The sequence below is a fragment of the Pseudophryne corroboree genome, chromosome 1 (genome assembly GCF_028390025.1).
Source record: "Pseudophryne corroboree isolate aPseCor3 chromosome 1, aPseCor3.hap2, whole genome shotgun sequence".
Classification (NCBI taxonomy): domain Eukaryota; kingdom Metazoa; phylum Chordata; class Amphibia; order Anura; family Myobatrachidae; genus Pseudophryne; species Pseudophryne corroboree.
Window position 1 is genome coordinate 569,526,294 of NC_086444.1, and position 23,680 is coordinate 569,549,973.

General features: G+C 47.2%; 1 protein-coding gene across 1 annotated transcript in view; it reads left to right on the forward strand.

Moving 5' to 3' along the window:
• Window positions 1–23,680, forward strand: part of LOC134921064 (uncharacterized) — a 125,286-nt gene that overhangs the window by 89,741 nt on the left and 11,865 nt on the right. The window contains exons 3-4 of the mRNA XM_063920571.1: window positions 22,959–23,033; window positions 23,107–23,319. Coding sequence (XP_063776641.1) covers window positions 23,000–23,033; window positions 23,107–23,319 — 247 coding nt within the window. The 5' untranslated portion in view covers window positions 22,959–22,999. The remainder of the gene's footprint in view (window positions 1–22,958; window positions 23,034–23,106; window positions 23,320–23,680) is intronic.

Sequence of the window (23,680 nt, forward strand, 5' to 3'; positions counted from 1 at the left end):
CCATGTCTGCATGGTTATTTTACTAGTATAGATCAAGGCTGCAAGCATCTTAGGCTGCAAGCATTTTTGTTGCGAAGTATGTTAGTGCAAAGTATGATATAATCTTTGGAGATATACGGAGATGAACAGGAGAGAAACAGAGGGACAGCAGGCTATCTCCCCCATATCCACAAAAGAACTGCAAACAACAGACTACAGTGAGTTACCCATACCACTACCAGTAATGCCTGCAGCCTGCACAGCCTGGACACTGAACCACCTGTCTGATTAAGTAGCAGCCCTACTGCTTTCACACATTGCTCACACTCTCATTTACACAATCTACAACCACTGTGTATCCATCTCAGCCTTTCCGTTCCTAACATTATGTAACCCTGATTAAGGGTTTATACAACACTTATACTGAGGTAGTTCAAATATATTAATAAAAAATAACTATAAGCATAATGAAGTTAACTAATGTTTTTATATGCATTTTCTGAGGTAAATAATATAGTTCACATATATGTAATTGTATGTACATTGATGTAAATGTAGTGGTAAAATAAAATTTAACTCACCGGTAAATCTATTTCTCGTAGTCCGTAGTGGATGCTGGGGACTCCGTAAGGACCATGGGGAATAGACGGGCTCCGCAGGAGACTGGGCACTCTAAGAAAGATTTAGTACTACTGGTGTGCACTGGCTCCTCCCTCTATGCCCCTCCTCCAGACCTCAGTTAGAATCTGTGCCCGGACAGAGCTGGGTGCATTTTAGTGAGCTCTCCTGAGCTTGCTAATAAGAAGAGACTGCAGCTTCCCACAAAAAAATTCTCAGGCAGTATCCTTTCCCCGCTAGGGCCAGGATGTGATGGGAATCTTCCCCTAGGGTGTCACGTTGGCACAGAAGGTAGCACTAGCTATTCTCAGGGATCCTGCAGATAGCGTGCACATTCTAGTACACTACTCAGACCGGCGATTGTGTCGGTATGGGTTTATAGCACTGTGGCAGCGTGGACAGGTACCTTATCAGCAGAGATTGAGACCCTAGTATGCATATAGATATATATATGTGTATAGATAGAGATATATATATTAAAGATGCTGTCTTAAGAGATAGGTATATATATATAAAACATGCCCAAAGAGACATGAGTATACTGGGTCCTAGAGTCAAAGCTATGTCGATTTCTGCTTGACGTGTCCTGTAGAATGTGCAATGGACAGATGATGCCGACTTAAGAGGCATATGGAAGGCTGAGGATTGTGTGGAGAAGGGTTCTCGGACCTGGTCTCCACAGCTATAGCTGGTAATTCTAATATTTTGCCTTATATTCCTGCACAGCCTAGGAAAGCACGACATTATCAAATGCAGCCTTTCGGATAAAGAAACAAGAAAGTCCGAGGTGCGTCCTTTCTTGCCAGAGGCGGGGGCAGAGGGAAGAAGCTGCACAACACAGCTAGTTCCCAGGAACAGAAGTCCTCCCCGGCCTCTACAAAGATCCACCGCATGTCGCTGGGGCTCCACAGGCGGAGCTAGGCCCGGTGGGGGCACGGCTTCGTAAGTTCAGCCACAAGTGGGTTCACTCCCTGTTAGATCCATGAGGAATAGATATTGTGTCTCAGGGATACAAGCTGGACTTTGAGAAGATGCCCCCTCACTGACGGCCCTGCCAGCTTCCCCCCACGAGAGGGAAACAGTGTTAACTGCAATTCACAAATTGTATCTTCACCAGGTGGTGGTCAAGGTTCCCCTCCTTCAACAAGGAGGGGGTTATTATTCGACCATGTTGTAGTCCCGAAACCAGAAACCAGACGGTTCGGTCGGACCCATATTGAATTTAAAATCCCTGAACATATACCTGAAAAGGTTCAAGTTCAAGATGGAATCGCTAAGAGCGGTTATTGCAAGCCTGAAAGGGGGAGATTTTATGGTGACTCGGGACATAAAGGATGCATACCTTCATGTCCCCATTTATCCACCTCATCAGGCATACCTCAGAATTGCGGTACGGGATTGTTATTACCAATTTCAGACGTTGCCATTTGGTCTCTCCACAGCCTTGAGAATATTCACCAAGGTAATGGCGGAAATGATGGTGCTCCTGCGGAAGCAGGGTGTCACTATTATCACGCACTTGGACAATCTCATAAAAGCGAGATCAAGAGAGCAGTTGCTGAACAGCGTATCACTTTCTCTGGAAGTGTAACGGCAACACGGCTGGATTCTATATATTCCAAAGTCGCAGTTGGTTCTTACAGCTCATCTGCCTCTCCTAGGCATGATCCTAGACACAGACCAGAGAGCTCAGGAGCTCATGACACTGGTCAGGAATCTATTAAAACCAAAATAGGTGTCAGTGCATTACTACACTCGGGTCCTGGGAAGGAGGGTGGCATCATACGAGGCCATTCCCTTCGGCAGGTTCCATACGAGGACCTTCCAATGGGACTTACTGGACAAGTGGTCCGGATCACATCTTCAGATGCATCGGTTAATCACCCTATCCCCCAGAGCCAGGGTGTCTCTCCTGTGGTGGCTGCAGAGTGCTCACCCTCTCGAAGGTCGCAGATTCGGCATTCAGGACTGGGTCCTGGTGACCACGGATGCAAGCCTCCGAGGGTGGGGGGCAGTCACACAGGGAAGAAATTTCCAAGGGCTGTGGTCAAGGCAGGAAACTTGCCTTCACATAATATCCTTGAACTAAGGGCCATATACAACGCCCTAAGTCAAGCGGAGACCCTGCTTCGTGACCAACCGGTTCTGATTCAGTCAGACGATATCACCGCAGTGGCTCATGTAAACCACCTAGGCGGCACAAGGAGCAGGGTGGCGATGGTAGAAGCCACCAGAATTCTTCGCTGGGCGGAGAATCACGTAAACGCACTGTCAGCAGTGTTCATTCCGGGAGTGGACAACTGGGAAGCAGACTTCCTCAGCAGGCACGACCTCCACCCGGGAGAGTGGGGACTTCATCAAGAAGTCTTCGAGCAGCTTGTAGGTCGGTGGGAACTGCCACAGGGGGACATGATGGCATCCCGCCTCAACAAAAAGCTACAGAGGTATTGCGCCAGGTCAAGAGACTCTCAGGCGATAGCTGTAGACGCACTGGTGACACCGTGGATGTTCCAGTCGGTTTATGTGTTTCCTCCTTTTCCTCTCTTACCCAAGGTGCTGAGAATCATAAGGAAAAGAGGAGTGAGAACAATACTCATTGTTCCGGATTGGCCAAGAAGGACTTGGTATACAGAGCTGCAAGAAATGCTCACAGAGGACCCATGGCCTCTGCCTCTAGGGCAGGATCTGTTGCAGCAGGGACCTTGTATGTTCCAAGACTTACCGCAGCCGCGTTTGACGGCATGGCGGTTGGACGCCGGATCCTAGTAGAAAAGAGGGATTCCGGATGAGGTTATTCCTACGCTGATAAGGGCTAGGAAGGACGTGACGGCTAAACATTATCACCGTATACGGCGAAAATATGTTGCTGGCTGTGAGGCCAGGAATGCCTCTACAAAGGAAGTCCAGCTTCCCTTCCCTTTTCAACAAGGAGGGGGTTATTATTCGACCATGTTGTAGTCCCGAAACCAGACGGTTCGGTCGGACCCATATTGAATTTTAAAATCCCTGAACATATGCCTGAAAAGGTTCAAGTTCAAGATGGAATCGCTAAGAGCGGTTATTGCAAGCCTGAAAGGGGGAGATTCCCCAATTCTAGGCCCAAAGTCACTCCCGACTGTAGGAAAGTCGGGAGTGACTTTGGGCCTAGAATTGGGGAATCTCCAACAGGGAGTGAACCCACTTGTGGCTGAACTTACGAAGCCGTGCCCCCACCGGGCCTAGCTCCGCCTGTGGAGCCCCAGCGACATGCGGTGGATCTTTGTAGAGGCCGGGGAGGACTTCTGTTCCTGGGAACTAGCTGTGTTGTGCAGCTTCTTCCCTCTGCCCGCGCCTCTGGCAAGAAAGGACGCACCTCGGACTTTCTTGTTTCTTTATCCGAAAGGCTGCATTTGATAATGTCGTGCTTTCCTAGGCTGTGCAGGAATATAAGGCAAAATATCAGAATTACCAGCTATAGCTGTGGAGACCAGGTCCGAGAACCCTTCTCCACACAATCCTCAGCCTTCCATATGCCTCTTAAGTCGGCATCATCTGTCCATTGCACATTCTACAGGACACGTCAAGCAGAAATCGACATAGCTTTGACTCTAGGACCCAGTATACTCATGTCTCTTTGGGCATGTTTTATATATATATACCTATCTCTTAAGACAGCATCTTTAATATATATATCTCTATCTATACACATATATATATATCTATATGCATACTAGGGTCTCAATCTCTGCTGATAAGGTACCTGTCCACGCTGCCACAGTGCTATAAACCCATGCCGACACAATCGCCGGTCTGAGTAGTGTACTAGAATGTGCACGCTATCTGCAGGATCCCTGAGAATAGCTGGTGCTACCTTCTGTGCAAACGTGACACCCTAGGGGAAGATTCCCATCACATCCTGGCCCTAGCGGGGAAAGGATACTGCCTGAGAATTTTTTTGTGGGAAGCTGCAGTCTCTTCTTATTAGCAAGCTCAGGAGAGCTCACTAAAATGCACCCAGCTCTGTCCGGGCACAGATTCTAACTGAGGTCTGGAGGAGGGGCATAGAGGGAGGAGCCAGTGCACACCAGTAGTACTAAATCTTTCTTAGAGTGCCCAGTCTCCTGCGGAGCCCGTCTATTCCCCATGGTCCTTACGGAGTCCCCAGCATCCACTAGGACGTTAGAGAAATACAATTAAAGCTTATTTTATGGTTTCACAGTTCATCTAAACGGTTAATGTCCTTGTGCTCCTAACTGTCAATCACCTAGTGGGGTGATTTGCAGTGGGCGGGGCATCACCTCAGAGTGGGTCATGTGACTACTAGAGAGGGGTGGATAGGTGCTGTCAGTGTATGCTGAGAAAGAGACTGCAGATCCTCTGGTGAGAGCACACACCTCATTGCTGCTCCGGCCGTCGCCCACATTAGAGCTGAGTGGTATACATTGCGGCGGCCGGAGGGGGCTTAGTGTGTGAAGCCAGAGCAGAGCTTCCTGGCTGTAAAGGTGGCGTCAACGGCATTGAGGCTCAGCACTGTTCACAGAACCCGGCATAAGTGCTAGTCAAATCAACCAGCAGTATTAGAAGGGCGCGTCTGTGACAGGGAGGCGGAGAGGGTTCCTTCCTGTACCCCGAGTTATGGCTGCTCTACCTGCTACAGACACAGACTCTGACAGTCACAACACAGAAGCCGCAGCAGCAAAGGCTCCATTCTGTGTGGCTGTAAGTGTAAGGGAGAAGTTGGGGGAGTGTCGGCAGGAGGCGGAGACTGAGCAGCAGTGAGGCATTTGTAAGTGTAATCCTAAACTCACGGTAGCTACACCGAGGCAAAGTGACAGCCCCTGCACTGCAGCTAATATTGCATGCACTTGTAACTTCAAAGGAGTAAATATCTTAGACTAATACTTTGTAGCTATTATAGCAGCTAAGTGACAGTTAATCCAAGAAGATAAAGTACAGTATAGCTGCATAAAATATAATTGATCTCATCTACGGAGGTTCATAAACATTGTATAGATAGCTACATTACTCAGCTCACATAATAAGCAGCACCATCTGTGACATTGCTACCTATTGCGTTAACTCCATAACAGTTGCAGAGGGAAGAGTAGCTAACAGAACTACACACAAGTTAGTAGAAGAGTGGCAGGACCATACAGTGGCTGCATGTGTGACTCCATATAGTAAATGAGAGGCTCATAACTAAGATCTAATGGAGGCAGATGAAGAGAAATATGCTGCCTTTTTGGATTTTAAACAAATGTAGCTACTAATATATAAAGCAAAGTTAAAAACTGGAAAGGAAATGTTTATTTGATGGTTACAGTTGAGTTTTATGGAGGAGTGCATGAAATATAAAAGGACTGAACTCTTTCCTGAAGGAGATTAAACGCAGCTATATTGAGTAGGTGAATTGTAATTTTCTGCGTGAATCAAAAACATTTCTACATTCAACTAAAGAGTTTGTAAAAAAGAGAAATATAACTTCAAACTCAGTTTAGGCTTACAAGGAGAAGCGACAACATACAGCACAGCACATATAGTGCTGACTAATCCTTCACAGTGGAACTAGTGAAATACTTAAAGATATCTCACAGTTAACGAAACTTAAGATCCTCCTTAAAGGGCCCCAACGTAAGTGCACCGACGTTACTGCAGTACAGAGTGAGACAAATTTGAACCCGGGTTTATAGTTATGATTTTTGTTTTTGTTTTGTTATTTGTATTTAATAGGGCATATCTATGTGTTCTAGAACTACATACGGTGCAACTATTAGATAAATGTTAATGTTGGCAATGTTATTATACCTATGTGCTTACATTAAAACCTATGTACTTGTCTGTTGCATAACATTCTAGTGTACTATTCTTTGTGAAAGCAGATAAAGAATACAGGTATTCTTATACAGCAACAATTTCAGGTGTAAATGTCATGGTATTGTTTAAAATAGTACAATTGTAATCTCACATGCCTATACATAGGACACAGATTGCCTACCTATCAGGCTTACCCAAGCAAGCCAAATAGAATATAGCTTGGGTGGAGGCACACATGTATTAAGTACCCCTGAGTGGTGAGAGAGGGATTACAATTATTTCTTAAAATTCTGTTTGCACTGTCTTTTGCTTACATTACACCCCACATTCTCCTTGTTCATTCTATATTACACCTACACCATTCTATTCCCCTGAAAACTACTGTACCAAATTATGGCTCCCCGATCCTGTCACATACCAATCCTCACTGCCAGGTCTCACCCCCCAAATTCAAAATCACCCACAAACACTCAGAACCCAGCCAACCTTATCCCTATCTCCCCTGTCCCCTCCCTTCCTTTCTCCTGTGCACTGTGGAATGCTAGATCAATCTGCAACAAGCTGCCAACTATCCACGACCTCTTCATCTCCCACTCTTTTCACCTTCTCGCCATCACTGAAACCTGGCTCTCCTCCTCTGACACCACCTCCCCTGCTGCCCTCTCCTACGGAGGCCTCTCCTTCAGCCACACAGTCAGAACTGATGGTCGCCAGGGTGGAGGCGTGGGCGTCCTTCTCTCCCCTAACTGCACTTTTCGTGTCATCCCACCTGAGCCCTCTCTCACCTTCTCCACCTTCGAAGTCCACACTATCCGCCTCTTCTACTCCATTCACCTCCTTGTGGCAGTGATCTACCGCCCCCCTGGCCACTGTTCACCTTTTCTTGACAACTTTGCTGCCTGGCTTCCCCACTTTCTCTCCTCCGACCTCCCCTCTGTCATCCTCGGAGACTTTAACATCCCTATTGACATCACTAATGCCGCTTCCACTAATCTTCTCGCCCTTTCCACCTCCTTTGGACTTTCTCAATGGACCTCCACCCCTACTCACAATCTCGGCCACTCCCTCGACCTTGTCTTCACCCACCGATGTGATCTCTCTGATTTCTCAAACTCTTCCTTCCCTCTCTCTGACCACCATCTGCTTTCTTTCACCCTCTCATCCTCCCTCCTCCTCTCCATGCCCAGACCCACCACCACCAGACGCAATCTCGGGTCTCTCAACCCCACTTTCATGTCCTCCCTCGAGACTTTCCTCTTTCCACTATGACTTGTCCCAACCAGGCAGCCACCTTCTATAACTCTTCCCTAACCGCTGCTCTCGACTCTGTGGCCCCCCTCTCCTCTGTCCCCCTCCGCCGCTTCAAACCCCAACCCTGGCACACCAAACTAACACGTTTCTTACAAAAATGCTCACGCTCCGCTGAACGCTCCTGGAGGAAATCTCACTCTCTGCCGGACTTCCTCCATTTTAAGTTTATTCTCTCCTCCTACAGCTCTGCTCTTTCCCTCGCCAAGCAATCCTTTTTCCAAGCACTCATCTCCTCTCAGTCCTCCTGTCCACGCCGTCTCTTTGAAACTTTCAACACTCTCCTTCGCCCCCCTCCTCCTCCCCTCCCATCCTCCCTCACTGCCTCTGACTTTGCCTCCTTCTTCATCTCCAAAATTGAGGATATCCGACACGACATCTCCCGCCGTCACCCCTCTGCTACCCCCCTGCCCCCTTTATCCCTCCCCTCCATCTATCCCACCCTGTCCTCCTTCCATCCCACTTCAGAAAAGGAAGTCCATTCCCTCATCTTATCCTCCACCCCCCCCCACCTGCCCCCTGGACCCCCTTCCCTCCCGTCTTCTCCGCTCCCTCTCCCCCACTGCCTTCTCTCACCTTGCTCACCTCTTTAACCTGTCCCTCTCCACCGGCATCTTCCCCTCACCATTCAAACATGCTCTGGTCTCGCCTATTCTCAAAAAACCCAACCTCGACCCCTCATCACCCACTAATTACCGCCCCATCTCTCTTCTCCCTTTCGCCTCCAAATTACTTGAACGATTAGTCTACAGCCGTCTCACAAGCTACCTCTCTGACAACTCCATCCTTGATCCACTACAATCTGGCTTTCGCCCACTCCACTCAACTGAGACTGCCCTGGTGAAAGTCACCAATGACCTGCTTTCGGCCAAATCCAGGGGCCACTTTTCTCTGCTCATCCTTCTGGACCTCTCTGCTGCCTTTGACACTGTAGATCATCCTCTCCTCCTCGGCACACTCCAAAACGCTGGCCTCTCTAGCACTGTCCTTGACTGGTTTTCTTCTTACCTCACTAACCGCTCCTTCTCTGTGTCTGCCTCCAGCACCACCTCACACCCTTCCATCCTTCCTGTTGGTGTCCCTCAGGGTTCTGTCCTTGGACCCCTTCTGTTCTCCCTGTATACCTCTTCCCTGGGTGCGCTCATTAACTCATTTGGCCTTAAATACCACCTCTATGCTGATGACACACAACTCTACCTCTCATCTCCTGATCTGTCCCGCTCTGTCCTCTCTCAGGTTTCCAGCTGCCTCTCTGCAATCTCCTCCTGGATGTCTGAACACTCTCTAAAGCTCAACATGGACAAAACGGAACTCATCATCTTCCCCCCATCCAGAGCAACACCCCCGACCAATATCTCCATCATTGTTGACAACACCACCATCTCCCCCGTTCCCCAACTCCGCTGCCTGGGCGTCACTCTTGACTCCTCCCTCTCCTTTGCACCCCACATCCAAGCTCTGGCACAATCCTGTCGTTTCCAGCTACGCAACATTGCTCGTATCAAGCCATATCTCTCCCAGAGTGCAACTAAACTCATCATCCACTCACTGGTCATCTCACGTCTTGACTACTGTAATGTCCTCCTCACTGGCCTCGCTTGCTCCCATCTTGCTCCCCTCCAATCTGTCCTGAACTCCGCAGCTAGGCTTATCTTCCTCTCCCGCCGCACCACATCTGCCACTCCCCTTCGAAAAAATCTACACTGGCTCCCATTCCCCTACAGAATCCTCTTCAAACTCCTCACCCTCACATACAAGGCCATCTCTAATTCCACTGCTCCCTACATCTCCAACCTCCTTTCCCTTCATACTCCCTCCCGCCCCCTACGGTCGACTAATGACCGTCGCCTCTCCACCGCCCTGGTCACTGCTTCCCATGCACGAGTTCAGGATTTTGCCCGTGCTGCACCCCTTCAGTGGAACGCACTCCCCCGCTCCATTAGACTCTCCCCAACCTTGCAAAGCTTCAAACGGGCACTAAAAACCCACCTATTCATCAAAGCATACCCTCCCGATGCATAACCCAGTGCTGAAGCCGCGCCTCCACCCCCCTGCCTCATGCCGTGAACATCTCAGCTTTGCTTGCATACTGCCATCAGGCTACCTCCCACTTGCCTGCACCTCTTGTCATCTGTCTGTCGCCCCTCCCCATTAGATTGTTAGCTCTTCAGAGCAGGGCCCTCTTTCCTCTTGTTATCTAAGCCCTCGTCTCAACACATTTCACTCACAGCTCTCCCCTACTCAACGACCATCTTTATCCTGCTAGTAAAGGCTCATCTCCATCTATGGCCACCAGCCTCCAGTAGTACGATGATCACTCCCTCGATACTTACATCTTAGCTGTATTATGTCTTGAGAATGTGTGGTGCTCTGTTACCTGTACTCTATTTCTGTTATTTATTTACTGTAATGCAATGTTTTGTCCCCTGTACTGTCCTTTGTACGGCGCTGCGAAACACATGTGGCGCCTTATAAATAAAATGTAATAATAATAATAATGGAAATCCTGGCCTTGGCACTCACACAAAACAGAGGAGACACACCTCCATTTTGTGAAACAGCTGCCACTGCTGCTGCCTCCCTGCCCCAAAACAACTGAAGACTATCAATCACTTGACATCTACAGCCATAGTGCATCTGACGCTGTTTGCTGTAATGTATAAAAAGGGGATGCTGTCTGCCATAATGTGTAAAAAGGGGATGCTGTCTGCCGTAATGTGTAAAAAGGGGGACGCTGTCTGCCGTAATGTCTAAAAAGGGGATGCTGTCTGCCGTAATGTGTAAAAAGGGGATTCTGGCTGCCGTAATGTGTAAAAGGGGATGCTGTCTGCCGTAATGTGTAAAAAAGGGGATGCTGTCTGCCGTTATGTGTAAAAGGGGCTCTACTTGGTGTAGTGGCACTACTGTGCGGCGTAATTTGAATAATGGAGACTACTATGCACCGTAATATGATTGGTATTATTTTGTGGCCACACCCCTTCTCCATGAAGCCACGCCTTTATATTTCTCTTACGTCCTAGAGGATGCTGGGGACTCCAAAAGGACCATGGGGTATAGACGGGATCCGCAGGAGCTTGGACACACTAAAAAGACTTTGACTGGGTGTGAACTGGCTCCTCCCTCTATGCCCCTCCTCCAGACCTCAGTTAGACTTTGTGCCCAAGAGTGACTGGACACACACTAGGGGAGCTCTACTGAGTTTCTCTAGAAAATACTTTTGTTAGGTTTTTTATTTTCAGGGAGACCTGCTGGCTACAGGCTCCCTGCATCGTGGGACTGAGGGGAGAGAAGTCAGACCTACTTCTACTTCTATACTTCTACTTCTACTTCTAGACTTTGTGCCCAAGAGTGACTGGACACACACTAGGGGAGCTCTACTGAGTTTCTCTAGAAAATACTTTTGTTAGGTTTTTTATTTTCAGGGAGACCTGCTGGCTACAGGCTCCCTGCATCGTGGGACTGAGGGGAGAGAAGTCAGACCTACTTCTACTTAGTTAAGGGCTCTGCTTCTTAGGCTACTGGACACCATTAGCTCCAGAGGGTTCAATCACTTGGTTTGCCTAGCTGCTTATTCGGGTGAGTATGAGAAGATCCGAAGACATCAGACGGCAGAAGACTTCAGTAACGAGGTAGCAGCGCAGCGGTAGCGCTGCGCTCCATGCCCCCACACACTTCACCAACGGCACTTGCGGGTGCAGGGCGCTGGGGGGGGGAGCGCCCTAGGCAGCATGTTACTGGGGTCATTGTAAGCTGGCAGACAGGCATATTTGGTGCCCGGGCACCGTTTTTCATACCCCCGCCAGCATAGCAGATTTGAATTTTTGCGGGACTGAAGCGAGCCGGGAAGGGGCAGGGCTTAGCCGCACAGCTCACCAGCGCCATTTTCTCTCATTCACACGCGCTGCATGAGACGCTGGCCCGGGACCTCCAGGCTCCATTCAAGTAAAAGTGAGCAAAACGGGGGGGGGGGGGGGGGGCATAGATAAATTGGTGCTAGTTTATAATTAAGGGCAGCGCTATCATCATATATTATATTGGTGTGATATATGGGAGCTGGGGTGTGAGCTGGCATACTCCCTCTGTGTTTCTCTCTCAGGGCTTCCCTGTGGGTCTGTCCCCTGGTTGGGGCAGTGTGTGTGTGGGTGTGTCGGTACTACGTGTCGGCATGTCTGAGGCTGAGTGTTCCTCCCCGGAGGAGGTTACTGGGGGCGCAGAAAAGGGGCTGGAAATGGCTCTGTCGGCACAGCCGACACCTGATTTGGTTACTATGTTAAGTGCACTTAATGCAAATGTGGCCTCATTGTCCAAGAGGTTGGATAAATCTGAGTCTCAGACACAAGTATGGAGGAAATCCATGGAGGATGCTTTGACTCAGGTGCAGACCCCTTCAGGGTCACAAAAGCGTTAGTTTACCCAGATGGTAGATACGGATACCGACACGGATTCTGATTCTGATGTCGATTTCAATGAGGCTACTTTACACCCAAGGCTAGTTAAGAGTATTCAGTACATGATTGTGGCTATTAAAGATGTTTTACGTATCTCTGACGAAACTGCGGTGCAGGAAACAAGGATTTGTTTATTTAAAGGGAAAAGACCTGAGGTGAAGTTTCCCCCCTCTCATGAAATGAATACTCTTTGTGAAAAGGCTTGGGAGTCACCAGACAAGAGATGGCAGTGATAATGTCAAATATTATCTTAAAACATAAAGCTATACACTGTTACCGTGGAGCCGCTATGGCCGCTAGACTTATTACACACACTACGGACTAAGTACGCTATTTGCGTACTGAGTACCGTATGGATACGCACTTAGAGTATAAGACGCTGTGCCGTGGGCGCGACGAACACGTGGCACGTACGCACACGGATTGAAATACTGTAAACCTTATTAATGAAACAATGTAATGATATGCTTATACTTTAAACCTTAAATAGCACTGGCGATACAAAGTATCCGCAGTGCATACACCTTCACAATGCAGGTTAATCTAAAACAGGTTAAACAAGTTAATCTACTTTAAAAGCCCAGGCAGGAAAATGAAAACACAACACTGTTTGTAGTAAACCACTGGACTCTAACACCACAGTGGATTATTCAGAGAAAAGGGGTAAACGGGTACAAGTTATACTCTACAGGCTAACAAGGAAATCTAAACAGAATAACAGAGAATAATGGCTTCAGAGAATATACATACGTGGGGAATCATTCGCAAGCGCAACCTGGATCCAGTTCTCCGCTATCAGGGAGAAAGCCTTCAGAGTCTTGTGTGACCAAGCCAGCTGCAAGCTCTATTTATTCACTTCATCCAAAACAATACAATGGTCACTGTAATCTCATTGTTCATTGGACACAGGGATATGTCTCTACATTACAGCAAAGGTCATAGGTGGATTTGAATAGGTAGGCGATGTCCTTCCCCAACTGCTCTGGTGGGAGGTATCCTCTGAATTCCAGCCGCATGTGTAATTTACAGCCAATACAGTTAATGTTCATAATCTACTTCTGTACATAACTATATGCAGGAGCGAGCGATCCTTTCCTAACTAACACCGGAATGTTACCCTTAAAATACCCTACAGCTGGATACTAGACACCACCTTTCATCCTTTATCTGACCCTTCCTATCATGCAAGGAGGAATCCCTCTGTCCAGGAACTGTTTAAACTAATCATACTCGCTGACATGGTCTAGGGGAACAATATCTACAAAATGCACTATTTGGGTTAAATATGCTACGTTCGAGTCGCACGCTACACGCTCACAAACTCCGCCGTAAATACACATATCATGCGCACGAGTCGCTGGAGCGTCTCTTACGCAACTTGCGGGTATGTGTACGCATGGGAGACCAGGTGCACGAGCAGCGTGTATATGCATGACGGGTTAGTACAAGGGATATGTATCATGATATTTTTCGACTTTGACAGCAGATTCCCAAGAGCATTTTCATGGTGTATCCTTTCCCCTCTGATGACAGGGAAAAATGGGAGTCGTCTCCGAATGTCGACAAGGCTCTATCCCGTTTGTCTAAGAAGGTGGCGCTTCCGTCCCCTGACACGGCAGCTCTCAAGGATCCGGCGGATCGTAAGCTGGAAACGTCTTTGAAGGCCATTTTTGTTAATACGGGTGCATTGCTCAGACCTGCTGTGGCGTCGGAATGGGTGAGTAGTGCTATTGCTAAATGGGCTGATAATTTAGCTTCTGATATGGATACCCTTGATAAAGATAATATTCTTTTGACTCTTGGTTATATCAAGGACGCTGCAGATTTCCTGAAGGATGCGGCGAGGGATGTTGGTCTCTTGGGATCAAGAGCCAATGCCATGGTGGTCTCGGCCAGGAGGGCGCTGTGGATCCATCAATGGAATGCTGATGCCGACTCCAAGAAAAATATGGAAGCTCTTCCCTTCAAAGGTAGTGTCTTGTTTGGTGACGGCCTGGCTGACCTGGTGTCTACCGCGACTGCGGGTAAGTCATATTTTCTTCCTTATGTTCCCACACAACAGAAAAAGGCACCCCATCAGCAGATGCAGTCCTTACGACCCAATAAATACAAGCGAGGAAAAGGCTCATCCTTCCTCGCTTCAAAGGGTAGAGGAAGGGGAAGGAAGTCGCCTGCAGTATCAGGCGCCCAGTTCCAAAAGTCCTCCCCTGCCTCTACCAAGTCCACCGCATGACGCTGGGGCTCCCCTGCAGGAGTCCGGGCCGGTGGGGGGCCGTATACGGATCTTCAGTCAGGTCTGGGTTCAATCATGCCTGGATCCTTGGGTCCTAGACATAGTGTCTCAGGGATACAAGCTGGAGTTTCAGGAGATGCCCCCTCACCGCTTTTTCATTTCGGCCTTGCCAGTGTCTCTTCTGGAAAGAGATGTAGTAAATGCTGCGATACAAAAGTTGTGTCAACAGAGGGTCATTGTTCCCGTTTCCCTGTTCCAACGGGGGGAGGGATTCTATTCGAGCCTCTTTGTCGTACCGAAGCCGGACGGTTCGGTCAGACCGATTCTGAACCTAAAATCCCTCAATCCATACTTGAAAGTTCAAGATGGAATCTCTTCGAGCTGTGATCTCCAGCCTAGAAGGGGGGGATTTTATGGCGTCAGTCGACATAAAGGATGCCTACTTACACGTCCCGATATATCCTCCGCATCAGGCCTTCCTGAGATTTGCAGTGCAGGATTGTCATTACCAATTTCAGACGTTGCCGTTTGGGCTTTCCACGGCCCCGAGGATTTTCATCAAGGTTATGGCAGAAATCATGGTTCTCCTTCGCAAGCAAGGGGTTACAATTATCCCGTACTTGGACGATCTCCTGATAAAGGTGAGGTCCAAGGAACAGTTGTTAAGAAATGTGGATCTGTCTCTGACGGTTCTGCGACAACACGGTTGGGTTCTAAATTTGCCAAAGTCTCAGTTGATCCCGGCCACTCGGCTGCCCTTTCTGGGCATGATTCTAGACACGGAGTTACAGAGAGTGTTTCTTCCGGAAGACAAAGCTCTGGAAATACAGACAATGGTCAGGGAGCCTGGTATCCGGATTTTCGGGAATTGCTTGAGGAAGATCCTTGACCGCTTCCTCTAAGAGAGGACTTGTTACTGCTGGGGCCCTGCGTGTTTCCGGACTTACCGCGGCTGCGTTTGACGGCGTGGAAGTTGAGCGCCAAATCTTAGCTCGAAAAGGTATTCCTGGGGAGGTCATCCCCACTCTCTTTAAGGCTAGGAAGGAGGTTACGGCGAAACATTATCACCGTATTTGGAGAAAGTATGTTTTGTGGTGTGAAACCAAAACTGCTCCTGCGGAGGAATTTCACTTGGGTCGGTTTCTCCATTTTTTGCAGGTAGGCGTCGATGCAGGCCTGAAATTGGGTTCCATCAAAGTGCAGATTTCGGCTTTATCTATTTTCTATTTTTCAGAAGGAATTGGCCGTCCTTCCAGAGGTTCCGACTTTTGTGAAGGGAGTGCTGCATATCCATCCTCCATTTGTGCCGCCTGTGGCGCCGTGGGATCTTGAAGTGGTCTTGCAGTTTCTTATGTCTCACTGGTTTGAAACTTTGCGTAAGGTTGAGTTAAAGTTTCTCACTTGGAAGGTGGTCATGCTTTTGGCTCTGGCGTCTGCCAGGCGAGTGTCAGAGTTGGCGGCCTTATCTCACAAGAGTCCATATTTGATCTTCCATTCGGATAGAGCAGAATTGAGGACTCGTCAACAATTTCTGCCGAAGGTGGTTTCTTCGTTTCACATTAACCAACCTGTTGTGGTGCCCGTGGCTACAGATGCTGTGGCAGTTCCAAGGTCTCTTGATGTTGTAAGAGCTTTGAAAATTTACGTCGCCAGAACGGCTCTTACCAGAAAAACAGAGGCATTGTTTGTCCTGTATGCTTCCAACAAGATTGGAAATCCTGCTTCTAAGCAAACTATTGCACGCTGGATTTGTAATACGATTCAGCAAGCTCATTCTTCAGCTGGGCTACCGTGGCCGAAGTCAGTAAAGGCCCATTCTACCAGAAAAGTGGGCTCATCTTGGGCAGCTGCCCAAGGGGTCTCGGCACTTCAGCTTTGCCGAGCAGCTACGTGTTTGGGTTCAAACACCTTTGCTAAGTTTTACAAGTTTGATACCCTAGCTGATGAGGACCTCATGTTTGCTCAGTCGGTGCTGCAGAGTCGTCCGCACTCTCCCGCCCCTTCTGGAGCTTTGGTATAGACCCCATGGTCCTTTTGGAGTCCCCAGCATCCTCTAGCACGTAAGAGAAAATAGGATTTTAGTACCTACAAGGTAAATCCTTTTCTCCTAGTCCATAGAGGATGCTGGGCGCCCATACCAGTGCGGACTGTTACTTGCAGTGTATTATTACTGGTTAAATTTGTTTACACGCGGGTTGTGTATCAGTTATATTCAGCTTGTTGATGTTGTTAATTCATACTGTTATCTGGTTTCCTGATACTCCGGTTGTACGGTATGTTTGTGGTGTGGGCTGGTATGTTTCCTGCCCTTAGTTTAAACAAAAATCCTTTCCTCGAAATGTCCGTCTCTCCTGGGCACAGTTCCTATAACTGAGGTCTGGAGGAGGGGCATAGAGGGAGGTGCCAGTTCACACCCAGTGAAAGTCTTTTTAGTGTGCCCAAGCTCCTGCGGATCCCGTCTATACCCCATGGTCCTTTTGGAGTCCCCAGCATCCTCTACGGACTAGGAGAAAAGGATTTACCGGTAGGTACTAAAATCCTTTTTTTTCACGCGCGCCTGCAGCGCACACGGCACCTGTTTTACATGAAGGGGGGGCGCCGATGCCATTTCTTGCACACAGCGCCAAAATGTCTAGGTACGGCACTGATCAATGGCATAGCTGCAGGCAATTCTGCATGAGGTCATGTTTGTACAAATAAGTAAGCTGACATACTGTACTGTAAGTTACTATTATATATTTTATATATTTGAATTTAGCGAGGATAAAAAGTATTCTATTTTAATCCTGAACCTGCTTTTTGAAGAAAATTCTGTGTGTAGTACATCTTGTGTTGAAGCTCAGCATATCTGACTGCAGCTTAGTATAAACCAAGTCGGAGCTGACAGTTGTTTAAGTCTCTCACACTGAGTTTCTAGTTCATATTTGGAACAGATTACAGCTATTTTCCCAGAGTGTGTCTGTGAAAGAAGGCAGCGTATCAGGTACTAAAGGTCAAATGTATATAAAATCACAAAACGCCATCTAGTGACTGAAAAGATATCACAATGTACAGTATGTGTCAATGCAATTATACTTTATTACTGACAGCACACAATAAAACTGACTATATATTACACCATTTTAGTCAGTAAGTGTACTGGTAGCTTTACTGAATTTACTTCTTCAGTTTAGATTATATAAATAAATGAAAATGTACATTATAGAGCAATTAAGGGCCTGAGTTTTGATTTGTATTTAGAATCAAGGGGCTGATTCCAGAGCTGGCGGAACCCGCTCAGCAAAGGGATGCAGTGCAGGGAGGCACTTGGAGAGGTGCTCTCACTGCTCTGCATCCCTTTGATGTGCGCAGTTGCTGCCGGCTGCGCCTATCACGGTAAATGCATACCGGCTCTTCAAGTCCCCACTCCAGCCAGGCCGCCAATGTAATCCCCTCCCTTCCTGTGCCAGCGCAGTGGCGCTAGCAGTGGGAGGTGTGTGGGCGGGACTGACAAACAAAGGACGGCTCCGGGAGCAGAGAGCTGCAGTTACTACTGACTGCAGTCCTGCCAGGAGCCACTAGATGCCCCCCTATCCATGGAGTCATCTCATCACCTACCAGGGCCTATATTTACTAATATTCGTGTTTGAGTCGGTTTGTGTAGTGTTTAAACTTGTTTTCTATCGGGTGCATTTTCATGCAACTTTTTGAAACTATATATGCCAAGTTTCTAAGCAGTCGACTTTATGGTTTTCGTGTTTTCCGATGTCGATGCCAGTCGTTTTTATTTTGGCACATTTACGGCCGTCATTGTCATTTATGTACGTGTTTTTGTAGTATTTTCAGGGTTTTTACTATGTTAAACGCGGCAGGGTTATTTTTCAACCACGGACGCATTTTGACTTTTAGTTTCGTTTTTCATCCCCGTTCGTGATTGGTTGTGTTTCAGATGTAGGAGTGTCTGTGCGCAACCATATAAATATGCCCCAAACCGTCCGCACCTCGTGGGTTTAGTTAGTGGTGAGGAGGGAGGTTGTGCTGTGGAGGTTGGTGAGTTTTTGGTTTGGTGAGGAGTGTTGTTTGCGATTTCTGAGTGTAGTATTGTGTTTGAAAGTAGTCTTGTCATTCTTGTAGTCTTGTTTTTTTTTGTTTTTGTCTCATTTTTTGTCCAAGTTTTTTTTCTTTATAGTCCCTTGTCAGTGTGTGTGTGTGTGTGTGTGTGTGTGTGTGTGTGTGTGTGTGAGTTGTGCAGTGGTAGTGGAGGAGTGTGTTTTTTTCTTTTCTTTTTTTTTCTGTGTTAAGTGTTTAGACACACAATGGGGTATATTTACTAACATTCGTAATTTTCGGAAAAAGGTCAAAGTTCAATCACGAATGACATCGAAAGTGTAAAACTGCAACTTTTTGAATTTATTACGCCTAATTTACTAAGCTGTCGTATTCGGATTTTTCATTTGTTCCGATGTCGATGTCATTCGTGTTTTTTCCCCGTTTTTTACGGCAGTGATTAGCAAAACACTGCCGACTTTATCACAATGAATCTCGGCCGGATCTGTGTGATCAGTGCTGGGGTTCATTTTTTTTTTTTTTTAAATAAACACTGTAAAATGGAGAAAAAAAATGCGTGGGGTCCCCCCTCCTAAGCATAACCAGCCTCGGGCTCTTTGAGCCGACCCTGGTTGCAGAAATATGGGGGAAAAAATGACAGGGGTTCCCCCATATTTAAGCAACCAGCATCGGGCTCTGCGCCTGGTCCTGGTTCCAAAAATACGGGGGACAAAAAGAGTAGGGGTCCCCCGTATTTCTAAAACCAGCACCGGGCTCCACTAGCTGGACAGATAATGCCACAGCCGTGGGTCACTTTTATATAGTGCCCTGCGGCCGTGGCATCAAAAATCCAACTAGTCACCCCTGGCCGGGGTACCCTGGGGGAGTGGGGACCCCTTCAATCAAGGGGTCCCCCCCCCCAGCCACCCAAGGGCCAGGGGTGAAGCCCGAGGCTGTCCCCCCCATCCAATTGGCTGCGGATGGGGGGCTGATAGCCTTTTGTGAAAATGAAAAGATATTGTTTTTAGTAGCAGTACTACAAGGCCCAGCAAGCCTCCCCGCATGCTGGTACTTGGAGAACCACAAGTACCAGCATGCGGCGGAAAAACGGGCCAGCTGGTACCTGTAGTACTACTACTAAAAAAATACCCAAAAAAAGACAATACACACACACCTTGAAAGTAAAGTTTTATTACATGCATCCACACAAACATACATACATACTTACCTTATGTTCACACGAGGGTCTGTCCTCTTCTCCAGTAGAATCCATGGGGTACCTGTTGAATAAATTCTACTCACCAGATCCAGGGTCCCAGGCTCCTCGTAGCATCCATTTGTAATCCACGTACTTGAATAAAATAAAAAAACGGAGAGCCGAGCCACGCACTGAAAGGGGACCCATGTTTGCACATGGGCCCCCTTTCCCCGAATGCCAGAAACCCACTCTGACGTCTAAGTGGGTTTCTTCAGCCAATCAGGGAGCGCTACGTTGTAGCACCCTCCTGATCGGCTGTGTGCTCCTGTACTGTCTGACAGGCGGCACACGGCAGTGTTACAATGTAGCGCCTATGCGCTCCATTGTAACCAATGGTGGGAACTTTCTGCCCTGCGGTTGACCGAAAGTGACCTCACCGCTGAGCAGAAAGTTCCCACCATTGGTTACAATGGAGCGCATAGGCGCTACATTGTAACACTGCCGTGTGCCGCCTGTCAGACAGTACAGGAGCACACAGCCGATCAGGAGGGTGCTACAACGTAGCGCTCCCTGATTGGCTGAAGAAACCCACTTAGACATCAGTCAGAGTGGGTTTCTGGCATTCGGGGAAAGGGGTCCCATGTGAAAACATGGGTCCCCTTTCAGTGCGTGGCTCGGGTCTCCGTTTTTTTTTTTTTATCAAATACGTGGATTACAAAAGGATTATCCGAGGAGCCTGGTACCCTGGATCTGGTGAGTAGAATTTATTCAACAGGTACCCCATGGATTCTACTGGAGAAGAGGACAGACCCTCGTGTGAACATAAGGTAAGTATGTATGTATGTTTGTGTGGATGCATGTAATAAAACTTTACTTTCAAGGTGTGTGTGTATTGTCTTTTTTTGGGTATTTTTTTAGTAGTAGTACTACAGGTACCAGCGGGCCCGTTTTTCCGCCGCATGCTGGTACTTGTGGTTCTCCAAGTACCAGCATGCGGGGGAGGCTTGCTGGGCCTTGTAGTACTGCTACTAAAAACAATATCTTTTCATTTTCACAAAAGGCTATCAGCCCCCATCCGCAGCCAATTGGATGGGGGGGACAGCCTCGGGCTTCACCCCTGGCCCTTGGGTGGCTGGGGGGGGGACCCCTTGATTGAAGGGGTCCCCACTCCCCCAGGGTACCCCGGCCAGGGGTGACTAGTTGGATATTTGATGCCACGGCCGCAGGGCACTATATAAAAGTGACCCCCGGCTGTGGCATTATCTGTCCAGCTAGTGGAGCCCGGTGCTGGTTTTAAAAATACGGGGGACCCCTACTCTTTTTGTCCCCCATATTTTTGGAACCAGGACCAGGCGCAGAGCCCGATGGTGGTTGCTTAAATATGGGGGAACCCCTGTCAATTTTTTCCCCATATTTCTGCAACCAGGATCGGCTCAAAGAGCCCGAGGCTGGTTATGCTTAGGAGGGGGGACCCCACGCAATTTTTTTAAAGAAAATAACCACTTTCCCACCCCTTCCCACTGATATACATGCACGGATCTCATGGATCCCTGCATGCCTATACAATCACGGATTAAAAAAGCAGGTCTGTTTTTTTTTGCACTTTTTTACGAGTTGTCATTTTTCACGGCAGTGTTTGTTTTTTTTTGCTTTGCACTTCTTAGTAAATTACCGAGATTCATAGTTAAACAGCCGCGTTTTGACCGATGGTGTATTCATTCGTAATTTTTTTGTTGGACTTCCAAAAAATTACGAATGCCCTCATCACTGCCGTGATTATTGCTTAGTAAATTACCGAGATGACACTTTGATGAAAAAAACGGCATCTCGGTCAAAATCGGGACCTTAGTAATTTTACCCCAATTATGTGTGACTCAGAGGTGGGTGAGGTGTCTGAGGTGAGTGAGGTGGAGGGTGCGAGTGAGGGGGAGGAGGTTGGTCAGGTGGAGGAGTTGAGTGAGAGTGAGGTTAGTGAGGTGGAGGAGGTGGGTGAGGTTGCTGCAGCAGCCTCAAATGACAGTGATAGTGACAGTCAGAGAGCTCCGCAGCCACGCACCACTACTAAGACTGGGCAGAATGTCAAGTTTAGTTATGCAGAAAATGTGGCATTGGTGCGGGAGCTGATGAAGTATCAGAGGCAGCTATTTGGGCCTGAGTCCGCCAAGGTGCCAACACGGAAGAAGACGGTGTTGTGGGCGAAAGTTGTTGCTGCTGTCAATAGTGAGGGGGTGGTCAAGCGGACGGAGGACACGTGCCGCAAACGGTACTATGACATAAAGCGACGTGTCAAGTCCAAAATGGCCAAGGAGGCGAAGTCGGCTCGAAAAACCGGTGGAGGCCAGCCCTTTATTGCAAGATATCTGGACTATGAGGAGCCCATGCAGAGTTTAATACCTCCAGAAGTAGTGTCTGCAACCCATGTCCGGGATTCCGATCGGCCCAGGAAGAATGGGGAGCATGTGTATTTGCCTTAACATTCTATGACATTACTTCTGGCTTTGTTTAAAAAAAAATGTGTGTCATGTGACGTTGCATATTACTCCCATCTTCAAGTGTGTGTAAGTAAATATATTGTTTTGGGTAATGTTTTCTACAAAAGCCAATGTAACATATTACTTTATTGTTTGTCATGTGTTTTTTTTTTAGTACATTTTCCATGTGTAGTTTGGACTTGGTGTGTCATTGAATTGTCCAGCAATAATGTTTTACTTTTGCACATTTAACAGTTTTAAAGTTTGACTATGTTTTTTATTTCGGGTATCCATGTGCAATGTTGCCAAAACAGTGGTTGTCATGTTAGAGGCTGGAGTAGTGCAAAGTGGCTTTGAAGCCATTTACATGTGTAATTTCATTAGTACTGAATGTAATATTGTTTAAGACAAACCCAATCTTTGTTTGTTCAGTTTGAGTCTGTATTTGTACCCTGACACAACACTGTAGACTTAGTTACCTTACTATTTTTTTTGTTTTTGTTTTTTTGAGTTGGCTCATATTGTGGTAATGTGTGTTTGGAGTGCCACATCACAGAGCAATTTCTATATTGCATCTGTAATTTTTTTCCTTTCATTACAAAGTGAAGATGTGTGTGTTTTGGCTTGTTAGTGTATGTATTTGTAATTGTGTCCTATGTCTGTGTTCTGTACATGATTCCCTGTGTTGCACTTTCCATAGTGCATATGGCTATTGGACAATGTTTTTTGTTTTATGTTGTGGTTTTTTGGTTTAAGGTCCTTATGTTTTGAGTCATAAAAAAAACCCCAATTTTTTTAAGATTTAATGTTTATAAGCATAATGGGTGGATGTATCAACAATAGCATGAATACATAAGTTATGTTATTTGTTTCTTGATTTACAGTGTTGGAAAAAAGCAGTACTGGTCGTCCTACAGTCACTCCCATGACATCTGGTGATGATGACGCACCGGAAGTAGGTAAAGTGTCCATTGTAGTATAGGTTATGTTTGTAAAGGAATGACCACAACAAAATGTCACTTTCTAAACTAGGCCCATCAAAAGAAGTCTTGAGCAGCAGAAGGCGGACTTCTGTAACACACCACAATATAAAACATGTTGCAGCAAAAAAAGCAAGGTCTGATGTCCAGGGCCAACCACAGCAGGCTACCCCGCCACGAAGATTATCGACAGTATGTTCCGTCCCCCCACTCCAAATTTTGGACACACCTCCAAGACGCCAACCACACTCCCCTTATCTTGATTGTGAGTAACAAACTGAAATAAATTAAATAACTGTCAGATCTTAATAATCCATTTACTTAAACGCATTAAGTCAAAACCCATCAAAATCTGCTATACTTACCGAAGTCAGTAAAACATGAAATGGAATCCTAGCAAAATGGCCTTGTCCACATCCAGTAAAGATATGTATGTCCACTTCAGCCATACAGTAGCACATTGTGTGGAAGATGCTGCAACAGAAACTCATGTGTAAGCTTGGCAAATAGTAAGGTTGTTTTAATCATTTTCACATGTGTGTTTGACCTAACATTGCCAAATACATACAAAAACCATTACTATGTTTTTGTTTGAGAAAGTATAAGGCAACACATTATGGATTACA